This window comes from Cervus elaphus, chromosome 19, assembly GCF_910594005.1.
Source record: "Cervus elaphus chromosome 19, mCerEla1.1, whole genome shotgun sequence".
Taxonomy (NCBI): domain Eukaryota; kingdom Metazoa; phylum Chordata; class Mammalia; order Artiodactyla; family Cervidae; genus Cervus; species Cervus elaphus.
Genome location: NC_057833.1, coordinates 72,030,603 through 72,048,591, shown reverse-complemented (window position 1 = coordinate 72,048,591; position 17,989 = coordinate 72,030,603). Strand labels below are relative to the sequence as shown.

The following is a 17,989-nucleotide window of genomic DNA, read 5'->3' as shown; positions in this document are numbered from 1 at the left end:
CCCAGGACCCCATGGCCCACCCTCCAGTGAGCCGTCATCATCTTCATCGACTCACAGCTCATGGACCAGAGTTCGCCCAGGTGGGTCTGAGAGGGTAACAGGCAGGAAGGCCAGAGGTCCGCAAGAGGCAGGAGGAAATAAGTGGCCTATGTCCTGCCTGGAGCTAACCAGTGTCTTTTTCTTATGGGAATGTTTTTCTTAAGCTATGTTAAGGAAGCTATGTATTTGCTTTAGAATTTGCCTTTCTTCAAAATGGTTCCACCTAAGACTAACTTGTTTTCTTTTTTCATACCTTGGGCTGATAATGGCTCAACAAACAAATCAGTATTCCTGTCAATTGTTTTATGGCTGGGGGTTGACACACTTCATGTCCGTCCTATCTAATGTGGGAGTGGGGCCTGGTGAAAGTCCCTCAGCCTTGAGTTGTCTTTCTTATCTGATTTATAGTTTTCTAACAGACATACAACACCTTGCTAGAAACTAGCAAGGGGGCACTCTTTTCCTGTCTCCTTCTGATGTCTATGTCAGAAAGCTTTCCCTACCTCTATTATGCTTTAAAAATACTCTGCTACACAAAAAGCTCCAAGTCATCAAGCCTCATCTCTGACCCTGAATGGAAATCCTCTCCTCTGGAGGTCACAAATCCCGGCGTAACACACAGCTCACAGAAACAACCTTTCAGGTCTGGGTCTTGTCCTGTTGCCCCCAGCCCTGGGATCTGGGGAGGGGGCGAGGGTTGCACTTTCTATCACTTCCCACCCCTCCCTCGCCACCCAGGCCCTGCAGAGACCCTCCTGGGACCCCCACCACTGGGCCTGGGCCCCTGAGCTTCCACCAAGAGAAGTCAGCACCCAGTGCCTGGGACTCTCCCTTCTGGGACCCCAGGTCTGACACTGCACTCTCTTCCCCCAGAACACAGGACCTGGCCCACACATCACTTTCACGTCCCCGGCCGCTTGCTGCTCTCATCTTCTCCTGCCCTGGGAGGAGCTGGCCCGGCCACCCCTCACCTTGGTGGATCCCCCGCCATTCCCCTGTCCATCAGGCAGCATGGCCCTCATTCCTCCATGAGATCTGAGGGTCCTACTAAGGGGGCTCCGGCCCCCAGGACCCCGGGTACTCTGTGACCCTGTGTCACCTCGTGCCCCACCCCCATGCCCTCCCACTTGTCTCCCCGTGTTTGGCACCTTACGAGGTCCCATTCCTGCCACTCAGCTCAGACCTCCCCCAAGCCCCTCGCTGGTATCCCATGTGCACCCCACATGGACCCCACAGGCACCGATGTGTCATCACTTTACTGGAGCCCCCAGGTCACAGAAGGTGGCTCTGCCAACCCCAGCCATACCCACTCCTCACAGCCCCCTCTCCTTGCCCCCCATATCCCCCCATCTGGGCCCTCCCGGGACGTGTCTGGAGGGGCTGCAAGGGGGAGTGGAGTCCGTCGAATCCCCGCTCGGCTGTCACTCCTGCCGGGCCTCCAGCCGGTCCAGCACCAGCGCTGCCTGCATCTGGGCGTCTTGCAGGAGGCCGGAGATGCGCTGGCGGACCTGACAGACACCAGGGCGCTGTCATCGCTGCTCACCTGCCGCCCACCCCACGGGCCCAGCCTCCCTGCCCCTCCCCTGGGCTGTCCACTCTGGGTGGCCCTGAGCCTCTGAGCTGGGGAACTCCAGATCCTCACAGGTCTCTCAGTGGGGATGGGGGGTCCATCTGTCTTTCCTGATGTTTGCGGCCAACAAGGCCCAGTCCCCACCCTCCCGGTCTCCCTACTTTATCCACCACTGCTGAAGGGGGGGCTGTGTCCTCCAGGCCCAAAGGGGCAGCGCTCGAGTGGCTAGTGTGTTATCTCGATCCCATGGGGTGGACAGGGCCTTCTCTGATGACGAGCTCAGCTTGGCTAGAGAGACAGGTAGGGACGGGCTGGCCCTAGTGCTCCCATTTCCCGTCAGGAAATCACTTTTTAACAATCATCACAAAATCACAGATACAGGGTGGTGGTCAGGGCTGGGAATGGGGGCGACACTGCAGGCCCTCCTCTGGACTGGCGAGAATGTTCCATCACTCGATAGAGGTGGTGTTCTCACAACCGTAAATGTGCCAACTGCCTCTGACTTGTATAGTTTAACATGGTGAGTTGCACGTTCTGTGAATTCTCCTCCAAAAAGAGTGACAGTGAAATTGTCACAAACGCTGAAGTGGGACAATTGCACAGGCCAGCAACTGCTCTCTGAGACCACGTGTTGCCGGTGCTGCAGCCCGGCCCATCCAGGGGAACTGGCCCTGGCCAGAGCCCCCAGGAGGGTGTGACATGGTACCAGTAGGTACCCAGGCCACCTGCCCCACAGAGACCCTGAAAGAAGGCCCCAGCCGTCCCCTGAGGCCTGCGTTCTTACAAGACAGGCCTTGTCCACCCGCAGCAGGTGGAGGACTGTTTCATCAGACAGACACATCCCTCCCTCAAGGACATGTTAGCCAGGTGCCCCTGAGCCCCACATGCAGGAACCTAGGCAACCTCCAGGCCCCTCAGTAGGCCGAGCCCGTGCCCCCACTCACCTGGTCCTTAAATGCATCATCAGTGACATCCTTCAGGTTGATGAGCACATTGAAATATGCCCCAAACATACCTGTCTCCAGGGCCTTGGCTGCCACCTGCAATGGCCACGAGGCAGAACCAGCCGGCCGTGATGGGGCAGGCAGCGGGGCCTCCCCCTGCCCACTCCTCAGCCCAGAACACAGCCTGGGAACCTCACGCCTCAACCGTGAAGACAGCAATCTGACTGGTCACTCGAGCAGGAAAGCATCCACACAGCCCTTGGGAGCCCGGAGTCACTGGACAGAAGCCTGGCCCTCTCCAAGGTGGGTCCCAGGGCCCCTGCGCCATCCAGTGCTCAGAGGCCCACCAGCTGAGCACTCAGCTGAGCACTCAGCAGTCCACACCCTGCTGACCTCAGCACTCTGACCCCGTGACCCAGTGCTGCCTCAGGCACAGCCCAGGCTGGAGACAGCCGGGTGCATGCTTATTCAGTCGTGCCCAACTCTTCGTGACCCCATGGACTGTAGCCCGCCAGGCTCCTCTGTCCGTGGGATGATCCCAGGGAAGAATACTGGAGTGGGTTGCCTTTTCCTTCTCCAGGGGTTCTTCCCGACCCAGGGATGGAACCTGTGGCTCCTGCATTGGCAGGCAGATTCTTTACCACTGGGCCACCTGGGAAGCCCGGAGCTAGCTGCAGGGGGCCTTTAACAACGAGCACAGCGTGTTGGCCACTTACAGGCCCCGAGGGGCCACAGAGATGGGCAGCACATGCTGGGCCAGGAAGACCCAGAATGCAGGAACGATGGCCTCTGTGCTCAGAGGGCTTCTAGAACCTTCTTGACAACTCGCAGGTTGGCCACCTCCCAGGAAAGGCAGGTACTTAGGGCCTGAAGACCAGACACTGGAAAAAGGTGTCTCTCTGTAAAGACCATGTGGCTGGGGGCCTCAGATCAGGCTGTAGACAAGCAGCACTGGGTGTGATGGCCCTTGTCCCCAGGCCTCTGTGCAGAAGTGACAGAGAGGGTATGCATGCACGTCTGCAGCAGGGCCCTGCCACGTACCTGCAGGTCTGACCTGCAGGCCAGGTTCACGCACAGAGCCAGCTCTCGCAGCGCCGGCCACAGCGAGGACACCGTCTCCGCCAGCGCCAAGGGCACAGCCACCGCCTGCCTCAGCCCCTCCTGCAGGGCGGCCGCACGTCTGGAAGCAAGGGCATTGGCGGTCAGAGCCCAGGGCACCCAGACACCCCCAGTCCCTACCTGATGGCTCCTCAAGGAGCTCACGGAACCAGTCTGGGGACCACAGGGAAATCGTTGTTCAGCCGCAGCACACCTAGGGGGACTGACCAGAACCAGGGATGTTCGCTGCGCTCACCTGTCCTTGTCCTCAGGTGTGTTCTTGGGCAGCTTTGTCGCTTTCTGCCAGAGCAAGCACAGAAATACAGGGGGGTGAGGGACTGTGACAAGGAAACTGGGAGCCTGGGGAGGGCGGGGGCCTAACACAGCGCCCACCACCTCCAAGTTTGCTTCCGTGAATCACAGATCAAGGGCCACCTCTGAGGCACTGGGGCGGGGGCCGGAGGGGAGTGAGGGCTCCAGCACCAGTCTTCCCCTCCCACTCCAGGGGAGGCAACTGTGCGACCCCAGAGACCAGCATAAAGGTTCAGGCCCTGTCCCCCCATCCCCGAGGGCAACACTCAACCCAGGCCTCCTTCCAGGAAGTATGAAACTGCTCCTCCCACGGCCCCGCCCATGTGAGATGCACCAAGAGACGCATGTGACCTCCAGGTCGGATGGCCACGTTGTCAGGGGACCTCGGGAGGACCACTCCAGGCACCACCCGCACAAGCTCGGCAGGGGCCACCGGGTGGCATCCTTCATGCAGGAAACACACTCACCCAGGAGCGAAAGCGTTCCCCGAGTCACTCATACAGCCATCCACTGAGGCCCAGCGACGGAGGCCAGCTGTCCACCCAGGGGCCCAGGTGCAGACTAGACTTGGCCCAAACCCCCCAGCAGGGCTGGCCTACAGCCTCCGCCCCAGGCGTGCCCAGAGCACTGTCTACCCTCACACTAGGTCTTGCCCCAAGGTGGCTCTGGGCTGTGGTGTCGGCCGGGAGCTCACACCTGCCCCAGCAGGCCCTCCTCCCCCTCGGGGTCCAAGCACTCCCCTTCCCTCCTCTCCTGCGTCCCCTGCTGACTGCTCTCACACACACCTAGGGCTTCTTGACCTTGAACTCACACCTTGACCTTCCTGCGAGTCCCCTGACCTCCACCCAGGTCTGACGGACACCCCTCCTCCAGGCCCTCCTGAACAAGGGACATCTGGATCTAGCCTCGCAGCTCCCGAGGCCCTTTCTGTCTGTCGCTGAACTGTCTTCTCTGATCGCTGACACTGTGACTGACTGTGCTACCATGTAAAGATTTCTGTTTCCACCCTTTCGGGACCAGAGTTCTTCCCTGAGGACCGGGTCTTCCTCCAGCATCTGTGGGTCTGGGTGTCGGCCCATCAGCAGGACACAGGGAGCTGGGCAGGGGGACACTGAGCCTGGCTGACCCTCAGGGCAGGTGTCCTCCTCTCCCCCGACCCCCAGCCCTGCAGAGACTCCAACCTGGGGTCACACCTGCACCAAACCTGCTGGGCTCAACCCAAGAGCAGCCAGACCACTGTCCCCTCGCTGCAGGCCCCCTGGTCTCCAGATGTCTGTGCTAGTGGCAGTCTCCCCCTCACCCCCATGACCCTGGCCCACCTTTCTCTCCTCTGGAGACCCCGCATCGCTGTCCACTGACCCCACTGTCCCTTAGGTCCTGCTCCATAGGGCCAGTGGCGGTGGCCCGCCTGCACACGCACCAGATAGGCCTCGAAGGCCCGGGCATCAGCGTCCACCATCGCAGTCAGCTCAGCCACGGCGGCGTGGAAGGGTGGGATCAGGCGTCGCATGGTCACATCCAGGTGCTCGAACTGGCGCCGCCCATAGGTCATCAGGCCAGCCATGGAGGCCAGGGCGGCGCCCTGGGGAGAGCGTGCTGATCAGGGGACCAGCCCCAGGTCGGGCGCCCCCACACCCGCTGCCCACCCCGCTCACCATGGCTGCACTGGCTGCGGCCACAGAGCCGCCCCCCGGGGCTGCTGAGCGGGCGCCCACGGCCCGAATGAAGGCGCGCAGGGGCTGGTCCATCAGGCTTTGCTCGGGCCCGTCCTGGGGGACCAGGTACCTGCGGGCAGGGGCAGTCAGGGGGGCCAGGGTGGGGGTGGACTGGGGTCTATGTTGGAGGGTCCTGGGTTATCACTTCTAGGCTAGGAAGGTGGGACTGTGGGGGGGTCTCTGGCTCGCACCAGCGCACAGGAGAGGATATGGGCCCTGTTTGCAGAGCAGCCACCCCAACAGGGGCTGTGACCAGTCAGGAGCTGTGTGAGGACCAAATGGGACCTATTGGAGCCTCACTGGGTCCCCCAACAAGCCCCCAGCCCTACACTTAGTGACGGAGCAGAGCTCTGGACGACCAAGGGGGTCTCTGCACAGGGGTGGGGGTCAGGGGCTGCTCACTCGATGATCCGCTCCTTGGGGTTGAAGGGGGACAGGGAGTCCAGGCCCAGCCGGTTCACCACCTGGAAGAGGGCCCGGTGACTGGGGTCCCCTCGAGCCCAGGTCCCACCCCTGCCACCTGTGGGGGTGCTCCCGGCCCTGGTGTGGAGCTTGCAGAGACACAGCTGCCACACACACACCACCCCCAACACCCACCAGCATCCCTGCAGACAGAAGCCCTTCAAGGCAGGCACCCTGCCGGGCCCCGACTCCACCCACTGTGCTTCCCCGGGGAGACCCAGGCCCAGTGGGACCCGTCCTCCCCACATGCGAGCCTGTGCTGGAAAGGGGCCGAGACAACTGCTTCCTGGACGGGGTTCCAGCTCCTGGGAGTCAGTGGCTCTGGCTCTCAAAGGCCCAGAGCTGCGTGAGCAGCCCAGATATGACCCTCGATGTGTGACAGTGAAGTTTACCCAACTTCAAAACAAAGTTGGAAATATCCTTTCACCTAAAGATGCTTTTAGGACACATCATGGTGCTGATGCTGGCAACACAGTCCCAGCCCCTCTGAGCCACACGGGGACACATTCCACGCAGAACAGAAAGCAACAAGTATAGGACAAGTTGAGAGCCAGGGATGGCCTGAGGTCTCCCGGAGGACACAGGAACATAGCAGAGGGCGCCCGAGAGCAGCGCGCCCGCTGCAGAAAACCTCAGAAAGAGGAACAGAACTGTCAGAAAGGACTTTAGCACCCACAAGCCTGGCAGGAAGTAAAGGAAACCATCCACAGCCAGGAGTGCCCAGAAGTGCCCAGAAAGCTCTCCCTGCCCTGGAGCTGGGTCCACCCGGAGACGCCTAAGCCACCTCTCCAGAGCAGGAGTCAGACGGGAGACCCCTGGAAGACGACATCTCCAAGGATGAATCTGGGGAGAGCCACCCTTCAGAGCAAATAATCGAGGTCCTTTCCAGTCTGAGGCTTACATTTGGTGAAGCCCCCAGATGGTGAAGCCCAAGAAAATATCTTTCCTGGGAATTGTAATCGGAGAGGGGTTAAGGTCACGGATCACACAGAATTCTCTTCTCCAAAGCCCAAACAAGAGGCTCATCATCTACAGGGCCCAAGCACCTGCCTGAGGCAACACAAGTTTAAACCAGTGACCAAGAATTCAGGAAGATCCCCTGGAGCAGGAAATGGCAACCCACTCCAATATTCTTGCCTGGAGAATCCCACGGACAAAGAAGCCTGGCGGACTACAGTCCAGGGGGTCGCACAGAGCTGGACATGACTGAGCAAATAGGCATGACCAAGAATCACCACAGAGGAAACCCAGGCACGCAGTCAGAATTCCCAAAGCACTTGAAGAGGTATCACTACGTGTGTCGGCAGGCATGATAGTTTGGAAAGCCAGAACTTCAAAAACTGTAGATCTCAGAACTTTCAGATAAAGAATATAAAATACTATGGTTTAAAGAAGCAATAGAGAGCATCAAACATGTTAATAAATGATAAATAGATGTGGGAGAGGTGAAAGTGGAAAAAGGATGGAGGGAGGAGATTCTTGAGGCTGGATTTCAAGAGGCACAAAGTATTTAGATGTCTTCAGCTGTCTCCCCAGGGAGTGCTTATTAACAACAACAGGAAAAATAGGAACACCACATTGATAATCCTGGGTTGGGGACACCAATTCAACAAGGGGACCCAGGTAACGCCCTGAGGGGGACACCCGGTCACTTCTGTGCTGCTCTTGCCAGAAATGCACAAGTACACCCAGCCCTGAGAACGGTCAGACCAGCACCCAGCAAGCAGCGCCTTGCTCACAGCCCATCACAGTCAAGGAAGGACAGGGAGAACTGGGGCCCTGGTCCAGATTAAAGGCCGCAAAAGACAAGGCAGGTGGACCCACTCCTGGTCTGGGGCGGAGCCAGGACAGGGTGACACTGACATGATTTGATTACAGTCTGCAGATTAGAGCAGATCATACTGTGCCGAATTTCCTGATTTTGCACACATTGCACTGTGGTTGTGTAACAGAATGTCCTTGATCTAGACAAATACACTCTGAATAAATGAGGCATTAAGGGCACAGTGTCTTCAATCTACTCTGAAATGGTCCAGAAACAAATATGATTGTGCGTGAATGTAGAGAAAGAGAGATACAGAAAATGGTGCAAAATACAACAATAGGTGAATCTGGAGGGAATAAAGCAGCTCCTGATACTATATGTGCACCTTTTCTGTGAGCAAGAATTACATCAAAATAAAAAGTGACACAGAATTTTGTAATGGTCAGAAAGAGAACAAACGCAGCTATAAAGTAGATAAGTGATTAAGAAGTGAGGCCTGAGAAAACCACAGCAAATACAGAGGGGGGAAAATGGACAGAAAATGCAGAAAAAAACAGAATATATGGAAGAAGAAAATACTACCATGGTGTGACTGTGTCTGCAAAGTGAAAGAACCAAACACTGAATCAAAAATATTAAAGAAAATATTCCTGAAACTGAACAAGAATGAATCTGTAAATCACACAGAACCCTGGTCTAAAGAAAAACTGATGCAGAATAATCAACACCAAGACATATATGGCAGAGTTACTGAATTTCAAGGATAAAGACAGTTCTTCAAGCATCAGGAAAAAAGAACCGGTCAGCAGGGATGTGGAAGTTACCAGACAGCCTTAGACTTCCCCCGCATACACACAGTGACATTTATTCCAAAGGTGGCAAAGATGTGCCTGCAACATTCTCAGGAGAAAAACAAGCGACTGGAGGTTTTGGTTCTCCTTTATTATTGTTGTTGTTTAGTTACTAAGTTGTGTCTGACTCTTTGCAACCCCGTGGACCTCCAGGACCCACCAGGCTCCTCTGTCTATGGGATTTTTCAGGCAAGAATATTGGAGTGGGTTGCCATTCCCTTTTTCAGGGGATCTTCCTGACCCAGAGATCAAACCCGAGTCTCTGTGTCTCCTGCATTGTCACGTGGGTTATTTACCACTGAGCCACCAGGGAAGCTCTTTGGTTGTCCTACTGTTTTGAAAGAATGAAGCCACACAAAGACATTCCCAAACATAATAGAACCTACAGAATAAACCCTTGAGCCTTTCTTCAAAAACCTGCTTGACTGTGAAATCTAGGCAACAGACAGGGAAAAGGACAGAGATGCACAGTGATCTCACTTAAGTCCAGAACCAAGCTTAAATATCTATGTATATTTAATTCATGTGGATATGGTTACAGAAGGTAAATGGTATACTTCAGACAATGTAAAAATAACAACGAAGCAATTTAAATCTGGACCAACAACGACAGCTCACACAGTGCACTAATTTTCTTGTCTTTCTTCACCAAGAGTCAAGAGACATTCTAACCCTGATTAAGAGCTAAAGGAGTAAGTATACTATGCAGACTTAGAAAGTTAACCACCGAGAACTAACAAATGAATTCAGCGAGGAGGACGCAAAGTCAACCCACAAAGATCAGTGCATTTCTGAACACTGACGATGAATGAACACTGAAGAACAAATTACAAAAACAATTCCTTTTTCAGTAGCATCCAAAAAAAAAAAAATGAAATACTTAGGAATTAATTAACCTCACCAAGGAGGTGAAAGACTGCAATGAGAACTACAAAACATGCTGAAAGGAGCTACAGACACTGACGGGGACACAGCCCAAGTCCAGGGTGGGAAGACGGTGCTGTGACATGGAGCTCCAACCAGTGACCGGCGGGGGCAGTATGAGCAATACCTTTCTGACAGTACCTTTCAGAGAAACAGGAAACCCCATCCTGGACGGTGGTGATGGCCGTACAACTTCACAAACGTCCTTAACACCACTGACCAGCACGCTTAAATATGGCTAAGATGGGAAATTTTATGTCATGTGTATTTTACCATAATTTCAAAAGCTGAAAAAATATTTAAAAGAACCAACTCCCTAGAAAAAAAAAAAATGACATAGCTCTAAAAAACCGGGAACTAGAGAAGGGAGAAAAGATGGGGGTAAACATCGAGAGTTACGTTCTCATATGCACAGCAAGGAGCCTGCATATCGCAGACTTCAAGCTTCACAGTGAGTTTTGACAAATTTTGTAGCAACACTGCTTCAAACTAGCCTATGGGGGCCCTTTTTCCAACAGCATTTGCTCACTCTGTGCCTCTGTGTCACATTTTGGTAATTCTCACAACATTTCAAACCTTCCACCAGCATTAAAATCACTACTCTCTGAAAACTCAGATGAAGGTTAGCTTTTTTTTTTAGCAATAAAGTACTTTTAAGTATGTGCACAGTTTTTTTAGACACTGTGATATCGCATACTTAACAGACTATAGTCTACTAGGAACATAACTTTTATATACACCAGGAAACCAGAAAATCGTGTGAGTGGCTTTATTGGGATATTCGATTTATTTGCAGTGGCTTGGAACCGAATATCTTTGTGGTGCCTGCACTGATAAAAATTGACAAATCACATTGATACATTTAGATAGGTTTTAACTTAATAAATCAAAAATAGAGATAAATAGATTAAGTTATGGGCTTCCCTGATGACTCAGCAGTAAAGAATCCATCTGCAATGCAAAAGACCCAGGAGACGTGGGTTCAATCCCTGGGTTGGGAAGATCCCCTGGAGAAAGGCATGGCAACCCACTCCAGCATTCTTGCCTGGGGAATCCCCGAGGACAGAGGAGCCTGGCTGGCTATAGTCCATGGGGTCACAAAGAGTCAAACACAACCAAGCGACTAAGCACAGCACCAGTATTCTTGCCTGGAGAAGCTCATGGACAAAGGAGCCTGGAGGGCTACAGTCCATGGGGTCGCAGAGTTGGACACAGAGAGTTGCATACACACATTATATTGCCTCCATATAACCGGAAGGAAACCACATCCTCTCTGCCTAAAAACAGGACAAAAGCAAGTCCAGGCATATCTGCTAGATTAGTAAATACAAAAGGATAGACTGAACAACCAAAAGACAAAAACTCTCAGAGAAATCCAGTCATGTGCTCGTTTTAAGAAATACCTTCAAAACAGAACCACCCTGAGGCCAGAGCAACAGGATAGCAAAAGCCGGCTACCGCTGGAGCTGGCTCGAGGGACCCAGGGCCACAGCAACCATATGGTGAATAGTCCATGGAGGCTAGACTCACACCCCCAAATCTGGACTGGTCAGGACTGGAGGAGGGGCAAATTCCTCCATCCAACCGAGCCCAGGCACCCCCTCTCACAGAAGTTTCACAAGACTGAATATATTTTAGGTCACAGAGAAAACCCCAACAGTGTCCAAGTGAAAAATGTGATCTTAACTTGCAGGCACAGACAAAAAAACAAAGAAGGAGAAGTAGGAAGCCACATGGACAAGAACCCAGGCCTGGGGAGCAGGTGCCTAGAGCAGCCGCCCTGCTCTCTCTCAGGACCCCCAGCCTCCCAGCCCCACCCTCACCAGCCCTGCCCACCAGCCTGAGCCGCTGCTCCTCCTCCAGGAGGAACAAATTCTCCTGCTCGCAATAGAAGGCGGCTGCGTCCAGCAGGGCCTTCAGAGGCACCAGGCCCACCAGCTGTGAGCCCACCACTGGAAGACTCAGCTCCTGTGGAGGGCAGAGGGTGGAGGTCAGAGATCAAGGCATCATTCCCCAGCTGGGCTTGGGAATACGGGGAGGACCTGCCCCGCTCACCTGGGCTTCTCTGCAGGTCTCCTCGTAGACTGTGTGCAGCCCTGTGACCTCAAAGTCCAGGAGGTTCATGGACACCTGAGCCAGGTTCTTCTCATCCAGGTACCAGCCGATGCCCTGCACCTTGCTCAGGCGTCCTGGCTGCAGAGGACAAGGTTTACCCAGCCCGGGCTGCCTCTCCTGGCACCCTGCACTGACAGCCCCCTCCCCCTGCATCCCCTCAGCTGGCCCAGGGTCTCCCTTCTGCCCCAGACACGGGGACAAGGCAGGCGGTAGCCTGAAGACTGTGCAGTGCAGCTGGTCTCCTCGCCTTGCCCTCCCGGTCTCTCATCTGAGCCTGGGAGGGGCCTGCCCAGCACCGGAAGCAGAGCCCCCAAAGGTGGCTCACCCCACACAGGGTCCAGGCTCAGAGCAGGCCCTGCCGCCTGGCCAGCGTTCCACCCACATCCTTGTCCTGGGGGCTGGCTCCTTCCTCCCATCCCACCCCTGCCCCAGAGGCCAGCTGGCAGCCCTTGCTCCTTGGGGCACTCACTCCCCCTCAGGGGGAACCTCTGACTTCTGACCCCAGCAGAGCACAGAGCAGGACTGGGGAGTCGCTGTGCTTCTGTGCTGTGCTTGCCGGCGGCTGAGTGTTCGGGATAGAAGCCGGGCCCAGGTCTCCGGGGGTGGAGGCTGACAGGTGAGGAGCAGGGCCTCCTTCACCAGGTGTGTCTTTGTCTACCTGTGTCCAATGCAAAGTGTCTGCAGAGCTGGTGCTCAAACTAGGTGGGACTTCCTATGGCGGACTTGGTGGATCAGGGCACCTGGGGTACCTGGGGATACCTGGGGCTCAGGAACGCCTGTTTTCCTATTAGCATGGAAATGCTGCAGTATGTTGACCACAGCTCTAGCCCTGCTGCGTCCATGGAAAATGTCCTTAAAGACCTGCTCCCCAACCTCAAACCCTGGAACCCTGGCCCTGCCAGTCCTGCATGGTGTGGACACCAAGGTGGGCAAGACCTGCGGTCAGCATGTCTACACATGGTGCCCAGCCTTGACCCTCTCTGGGAGGCCCTCTAGATTCAACAGGGACGGGCCAGGCCTCATGGGACTGCAGGCGCCAGGAGCCCACCTGGTCCTTCCCACGACCCTGCTCACGGAGATTGAGGGCGATGCGGTGCGCCTGCTCCTTGGTGCTGAGCAGGTTGATGTTGAACGCGAGGAGGAACTTCCGCGCCCCTGTGGCGGTGGCCCCCCAACTGGGAACGAAGGAGCTGGGCCCAAAGTCGGGTGCCCACTCGGCCTGCTTGAGCTGTGGGGAGATGGGCAGGTGAGGGAAGCGGGGAGGAGGGCCCACCCCAGACCACCCCCTGCCGAGGGGCACGGCACCTTCTCAGGGAGGGCCTCGTACTCCCCAGCCCGGATAGCTGGCAGGGATTGGCGGCTGGTCGTCCGCGCTGCCTCGCCGTAGAGGTACACTGCAAAGGGACCTGGCGAGTCAGGCCCCCGGTGGCCGGCATTGCAGGACCCCATTCCTGCAGCTCCGTCTTGTTGGCAGCCTCCATCTCTGTGCCCCGTCGGGTGGGTGTGGGTGGTCACTGATGGGCACTCTGTATGGGCAGGACCCCTCCTCTGCCCACCCAGGGGCAGGGCAGGCCCCACTCCAACTGCTCAGGCTCTGATGCCCCAGAAACAGGCATCGTCTGCCCACAAGTGTTGGGAGCAGGCACGTGGGGCTGGACGGATATTCGTGTTTCTCTCCAAAGTGCATTTTTGCTGAACAAAACACGGAATGAGGAGGAGAGAAAACAAAGCTCGCCACCAGCTCCCGACACCTGCCCGAGGCAGGAGACCCATCCCCAAGTTGGTGCATCAGCCCACAGGCAGGGGCTGGACCCGCGCCTGGTATCTCAGGCGTCCACCTGTTACATGTGCTGGGCTGCCCCTTGATTTGTTTAATTCCCCAAAGAGGCTATTAAGGGCTTTCTGTCTGTCCATCTTGCTCAAGCCCTTCACAGAGCCGCTAATCAAGCCCACTGCCAAGCAAGGCTGAGAGTCTGCCAGCTCCCTGATGGCTGGGACCCTGTCCTCACAGGTTCTCATCATAGGAGAAGGGGAACATATTCCTGCCTGTCAAAAACCTGCGTGGTATGGTTTTTTCCCTTAAAATCTGCATTTCTAAGGATGTTAGAGCGGAGACCCTCACAGGGTGCCTGCTGCTGCCGCTGTTGAGCTGAGGTGAGGCGGGGCCGCCCTCCCCGGGCACTTACCTGGCACACCCAGCTCCTCTGCCAGCCGCTGGCCAAAGGCCTGGGCACAGTGCACACACTCGTCCATGGTGACGCCCCTGACCGGGATGAAGGGGCACACGTCCAGGGCGCCCATCCGGGGGTGCTCCCCTGCATAGAGATGGGGCTGAGGAAGGGGGGCCTAGGTGCGGAGCCCCGCCCCCCGGCCCCTTCTGCACACATGCAGATTGACCACGGGGCCCCAGACAGGCAGACACTGAGCGCCGCGGCCTGTCGGTGGTACACCCCTCCCCCCAGCGACCACCTGCGCTCTCAGGGAGGGGGCGCCTCCACCCCACTGTCCTACAGGATGTCCTTCTCAGACGCCGAGCCCACTGCGGGCCAGCAGCCCACGGCCGGATGGCAGCCCCACGTCCCCTCCCCCAGGCAGCCCCCCGGATGGCAGCCCCACATCCCCTCCCCCAGGCAGCCCCCCGGACGGCAGCCCCACGTCCCCTCCCCCAGGCAGCCCCCCCAGATGGCAGCCCCATGTCCCCTCCCCCAGGCAGCCCCCCCAGATGGCAACCCCACGTCCCCCCCTCAGGCAGCCCTCCAGATGGCAACCCCATGTCCCCTCCCCCAGGCAGCCCCCCCAGATGGCAGCCCCACGTCCCCTCCCCCAGGCAGCCCCCCAGATGGCAGCCCTATGTCCCCTCCCCCAGGCGGCCCCCAGATGGCAGTCCCACATCACCCCTCCCCCAGGCAGCTTCTCTGAGATAAGCCTCGGTTGTCCTTCACCAGTTGGAATCACTCATGAAACCCCCCAGCCGTGAGAGGCCAGAGACCTTGCCCTTTTGAACAGTTCCCCATGTGTCCACTGGCCTTTGACACTGCCGCCCAAAGAATGTGTTTGGTCTGTGGGCTGTTGACAGATAGGGCTCTGTCCCCCATACCCAGGGCCCGTGCAGAGTGCGAGCACCTTGCTGCCGGCCACTCTTGGGCCCATGAAACGTAAACAGGGTCCAAGGAGCATCCGGCGAGCCCGTTGGCCCCTCACCCTCTGCAAGTCCTGAGCGCGAGCTGGGTCGCCCTCCCCCGCCCTCACCTCTGTGCCGGCTCATGTCGATGAGCCGGTGGGCAGCGCGGGCGGCACTGAGGGCCCCCTCCACCACGTCCTCAGGGCGCCCCACGAAGGTGTAGACGGTGCGGTTGGTGGAGGGGCCAGCATCCACGTCCAGCAGCACGCAGCCCGGGGTCTGCGCCACCGCTCGAGAGATGGCGTCAATCACCTGGGGGTGAAGCCGGGCCTGCGCCTCCATCTCCCCGTGAGGAGGAGGGCTCTGGAGCTGCCGGGGCCCAGTCTGTCCTGCCCCCACCCGGACGCAGGGCCAGGAGCTGGCGCTGGGCATCTGGGAGCAGCGACAGGCAGCCCCATGGGGAGAAACCGAGGCAGGGAGCAGAACTGGGTGGAGGGGCTGCCAGGGCCCCGAGAAGGTGACTACAGGCCAAGGTCACAGAGGGTCGGGGCCCCGGCCCCCAGGCAGCCCAGAGGCCCCTGAGGCAGTAGGAAGGCCTGCCCAGTGCTCTGTGACTCAGTTTCCTGCAGATAACCTGGGGATAAGGACAGGTGGGGGAGGGGAGCCCGTGCCCCACACAAGGACCCTCAAACAGCTGTGTGGGTCAGCCTTCCAGGGCTCCATCTTCACCCAAGAGGCCAAACGACCTGCCCAGACCTGGACCAGGACCCCTGACTGGTTGTCCACCCGCTGCTCCTTCCTCACCCTTTCCAGAAAAGACAGTCCCCAGACTCCACCCCAAACCATGCCCTCCTGGCCCCAAGCCCCCTGCACTGCCCTGACCGCCCACAGGCCCTCACCTCCTGGTTGTTCCCCTCTGAGAAGTTGGGGACACATTCCACCAGCCGGGACATGGTCCAGACCCTGACCCAGACGCTCCTTTCACCAGCAGAGGTGGGAAGGAGGCTGGCGGGGCCTTTATTTCCCCATCAGGGCCCTCCCTGCACCAGGCTTCTTATTAACTGGGCAGATGGGGGAGGGGCAGGGCCAGGACCCTGCGAGGCGGCCAGCAGAGGAGGAGGTGGAGGGGAGGACTGAGACCTCTGCCCAGGTGAGTGTGGGCTCCCCTGAAAGAAGTACTGGACTCCCGGGGGAAAGTCCTCAGCAGGCTGCAGCCTCAGGCCACCCCAGGCTCCAGGGTCCCCTGGTGACCCTCTGGGTGACCCTCCTGGGATATGTTTCTTCGTGGAACAGCTGAGCCTCAGGGCCACAGAGGGACAAGAGCGACCGTGTGTGAGGCCCTGGGCCTGGCTTTCAGCAGAGCTCAGCACAGCTGGCTGGCAGAAGGGTGGGTATTGGCAGGAGGGGAGTGCAGGCCCATGGCAGTGGGGAGGGGCAGGCAGGTGAGGCCCAGCTCCCCACCCCACTGAGGCCAGAGGACCCCCACAAGGGGCCACGTACCCCAGGTCAGCAGCACAGCACCCTAAGCCGAGAGGGCCCACTCAGGTCAATGCCATCTTGAAGTCCTTCATGATTTTTGAACTGGGGGTGGTGCTGTTTCCCTTCTGCAAAGGCCCACCCATCACATGGTCACCCTGGCAGCACATGGACCCCCGCAAGCCCCTCCCAAGAGCAGCCTGCACCATCTGTGGCTCTCCCGGCATTGAGTGCCCCACTTTGGGGTGATCAGGTCCAAGGCCACTTCACCCCTCTCACAGTCACCACGGGGCCAGGACAGGAGATATCCAGGTCTTTCAGGCCCCCAGCTGTCTGGGCTGTTGGAAGCCCACCCCTCTAGCAGCTGCTCCTGGGAACTAGAAGAGGGAGAAGTGGCTGGGGGAGCCCAGAGACCCTGAAGGCTAGGGGTGGGCGCGTCCGGGCAGCTGCAGCTCCCGGGTGACTGTGGATGCATGTGGGTGACCGGCTGTCGCACATGGTCCCAATGCAGGCCCCAGCACCACCTGGCCCTCACCCCAGCACAGCCTGGAGCCAGGGTCTTTACAGAGGTGATGAGGTTAAAATGTGGTCACTAATGCGGGTCCTAATCCTGTAGGACTGGTGTCCTTAGAGAAGGAGATGAGACCAGGGATGCGCGGAGAGGATGACACGTGAGGACACTGGGCGGAGACAGCTGTCTGCATGCCAAGGAGGGAGGCCCCGGAAGAACCAGCCTTGTGGCACCCCCATCTCGGACTTCAGCCTCCAGAATTGTGAGATGATAAATGTCTATTGTTCAAGCCGCCCTGGCGGCAGTGTTTGTTACAGCGCCCGAGCTGACTGAGACAGGGGTCTGAGGAGCCGGGGCATCTGGGACACGCCAGGCTGTGGGGAACAAGGGACAGGCATCCTGGCACCTTCATCCTCCTACCTAGGGCAGAGGAGGAGCCAGGGAGGGGTTGGTCGCAGGGCCCCGGGGGCCACCTGCCCTCTCTAGGCCTCAGGAGAGATGGGGGGTGGTGTGGAAGTTGGGGGGCAGAGGGCTGTGTGTCCTATGGAGATGGGTCCGGCCCAGGGCTTGGCCACAGCTGGAAATGCAAGATGCACAGAGGGGACCCAGTGTGATGCCAAGACCAGCTCTGGGGAGCAGTTTTGAGACATTAAAAATGCTGGCAGGTGCTAAAAATATCTCCTGAGGAGGGGACCCTGGGAAGCTCCACTATTCACAGGGAAAGCGATCTCACCAGTCAGTGCCCCGATGCTGGTTTCTGTGACCACCCCGTAGCCAAACAGACCAGGGATCGCGAGTCCAGAACCCGCAGGAGGAGACCCTCCGACACCGGCTCTCCTCCCAGGGCTCCGGCTGCCGGGAATCCTCTGCCAGCCCTGGACCGGCCTCACTGACAGGGACGCCCACCCGGCTGCACGCGGGCACCTGCCTTAAAGCTCCGCTGCTGTCTTGCTGTCCCTGGCTTTGAACAAGGGCTTGTGTCTTCACGTTGCAGCTGCCCTGTCCGGGGCTGAACCCTGGCCCCAAACCCTGCCCTCCAGGTAGACCCCCACGGGGACGCGCCGCCGGCCCTCAAAGAGCAGCGGT

At 57.9% G+C, this 17,989-nt stretch overlaps 1 protein-coding gene and 1 long non-coding RNA gene across 3 annotated transcripts; one reads left to right on the top strand and one right to left on the bottom strand.

Moving 5' to 3' along the window:
• Positions 1-1,280: 1,280 nt before the first annotated feature.
• FTCD (formimidoyltransferase cyclodeaminase) lies at positions 1,281-15,954 on the bottom strand. Of its 2 annotated transcripts, XM_043875316.1 has the most exons (14): positions 15,816-15,954; positions 15,045-15,228; positions 13,982-14,110; positions 13,101-13,189; positions 12,844-13,023; positions 11,736-11,873; positions 11,517-11,648; positions 6,081-6,142; positions 5,619-5,748; positions 5,384-5,545; positions 3,908-3,951; positions 3,595-3,733; positions 2,554-2,649; positions 1,281-1,547 (listed from the first exon to the last, which is right to left on the bottom strand). In XM_043875316.1, the coding sequence occupies exons 1-14, from the start codon at positions 15,867-15,869 to the stop codon at positions 1,461-1,463; spliced, it is 1,626 nt and encodes a 541-aa protein (XP_043731251.1). In that variant the 5' UTR covers positions 15,870-15,954; the 3' UTR covers positions 1,281-1,460. The 2 variants fall into 2 exon arrangements, with proteins under 2 accessions (XP_043731251.1, XP_043731252.1); XM_043875317.1 differs by lacking the exons at positions 5,619-5,748; positions 6,081-6,142.
• A 49-nt stretch (positions 15,955-16,003) lies between these two features.
• Positions 16,004-17,977, top strand: LOC122676037. The gene is made up of 3 exons (XR_006335398.1): positions 16,004-16,066; positions 17,009-17,165; positions 17,898-17,977. It is a non-coding gene; the product is annotated as an uncharacterized LOC122676037 (long non-coding RNA).
• The last annotated feature ends 12 nt before the right edge of the window (positions 17,978-17,989 follow it).

Coding starts and splice junctions, on each gene's coding strand:
- FTCD (XM_043875316.1), bottom strand. CDS start 15,869: ATGTCCCGGCTGGTGGAATGTGTCCCCAACTTCTCAGAGGGGAACAAC. Junction 5,749..6,080: donor CCCAAGGAGCGGATCATCGA/GTGAGCAGCCCC, acceptor CCCTGCCCGCAG/GTACCTGGTCCCCCAGGACG. Junction 1,548..2,553: donor ATGATGCATTTAAGGACCAG/GTGAGTGGGGGC, acceptor GGTGTCTGTCAG/GTCCGCCAGCGCATCTCCGG.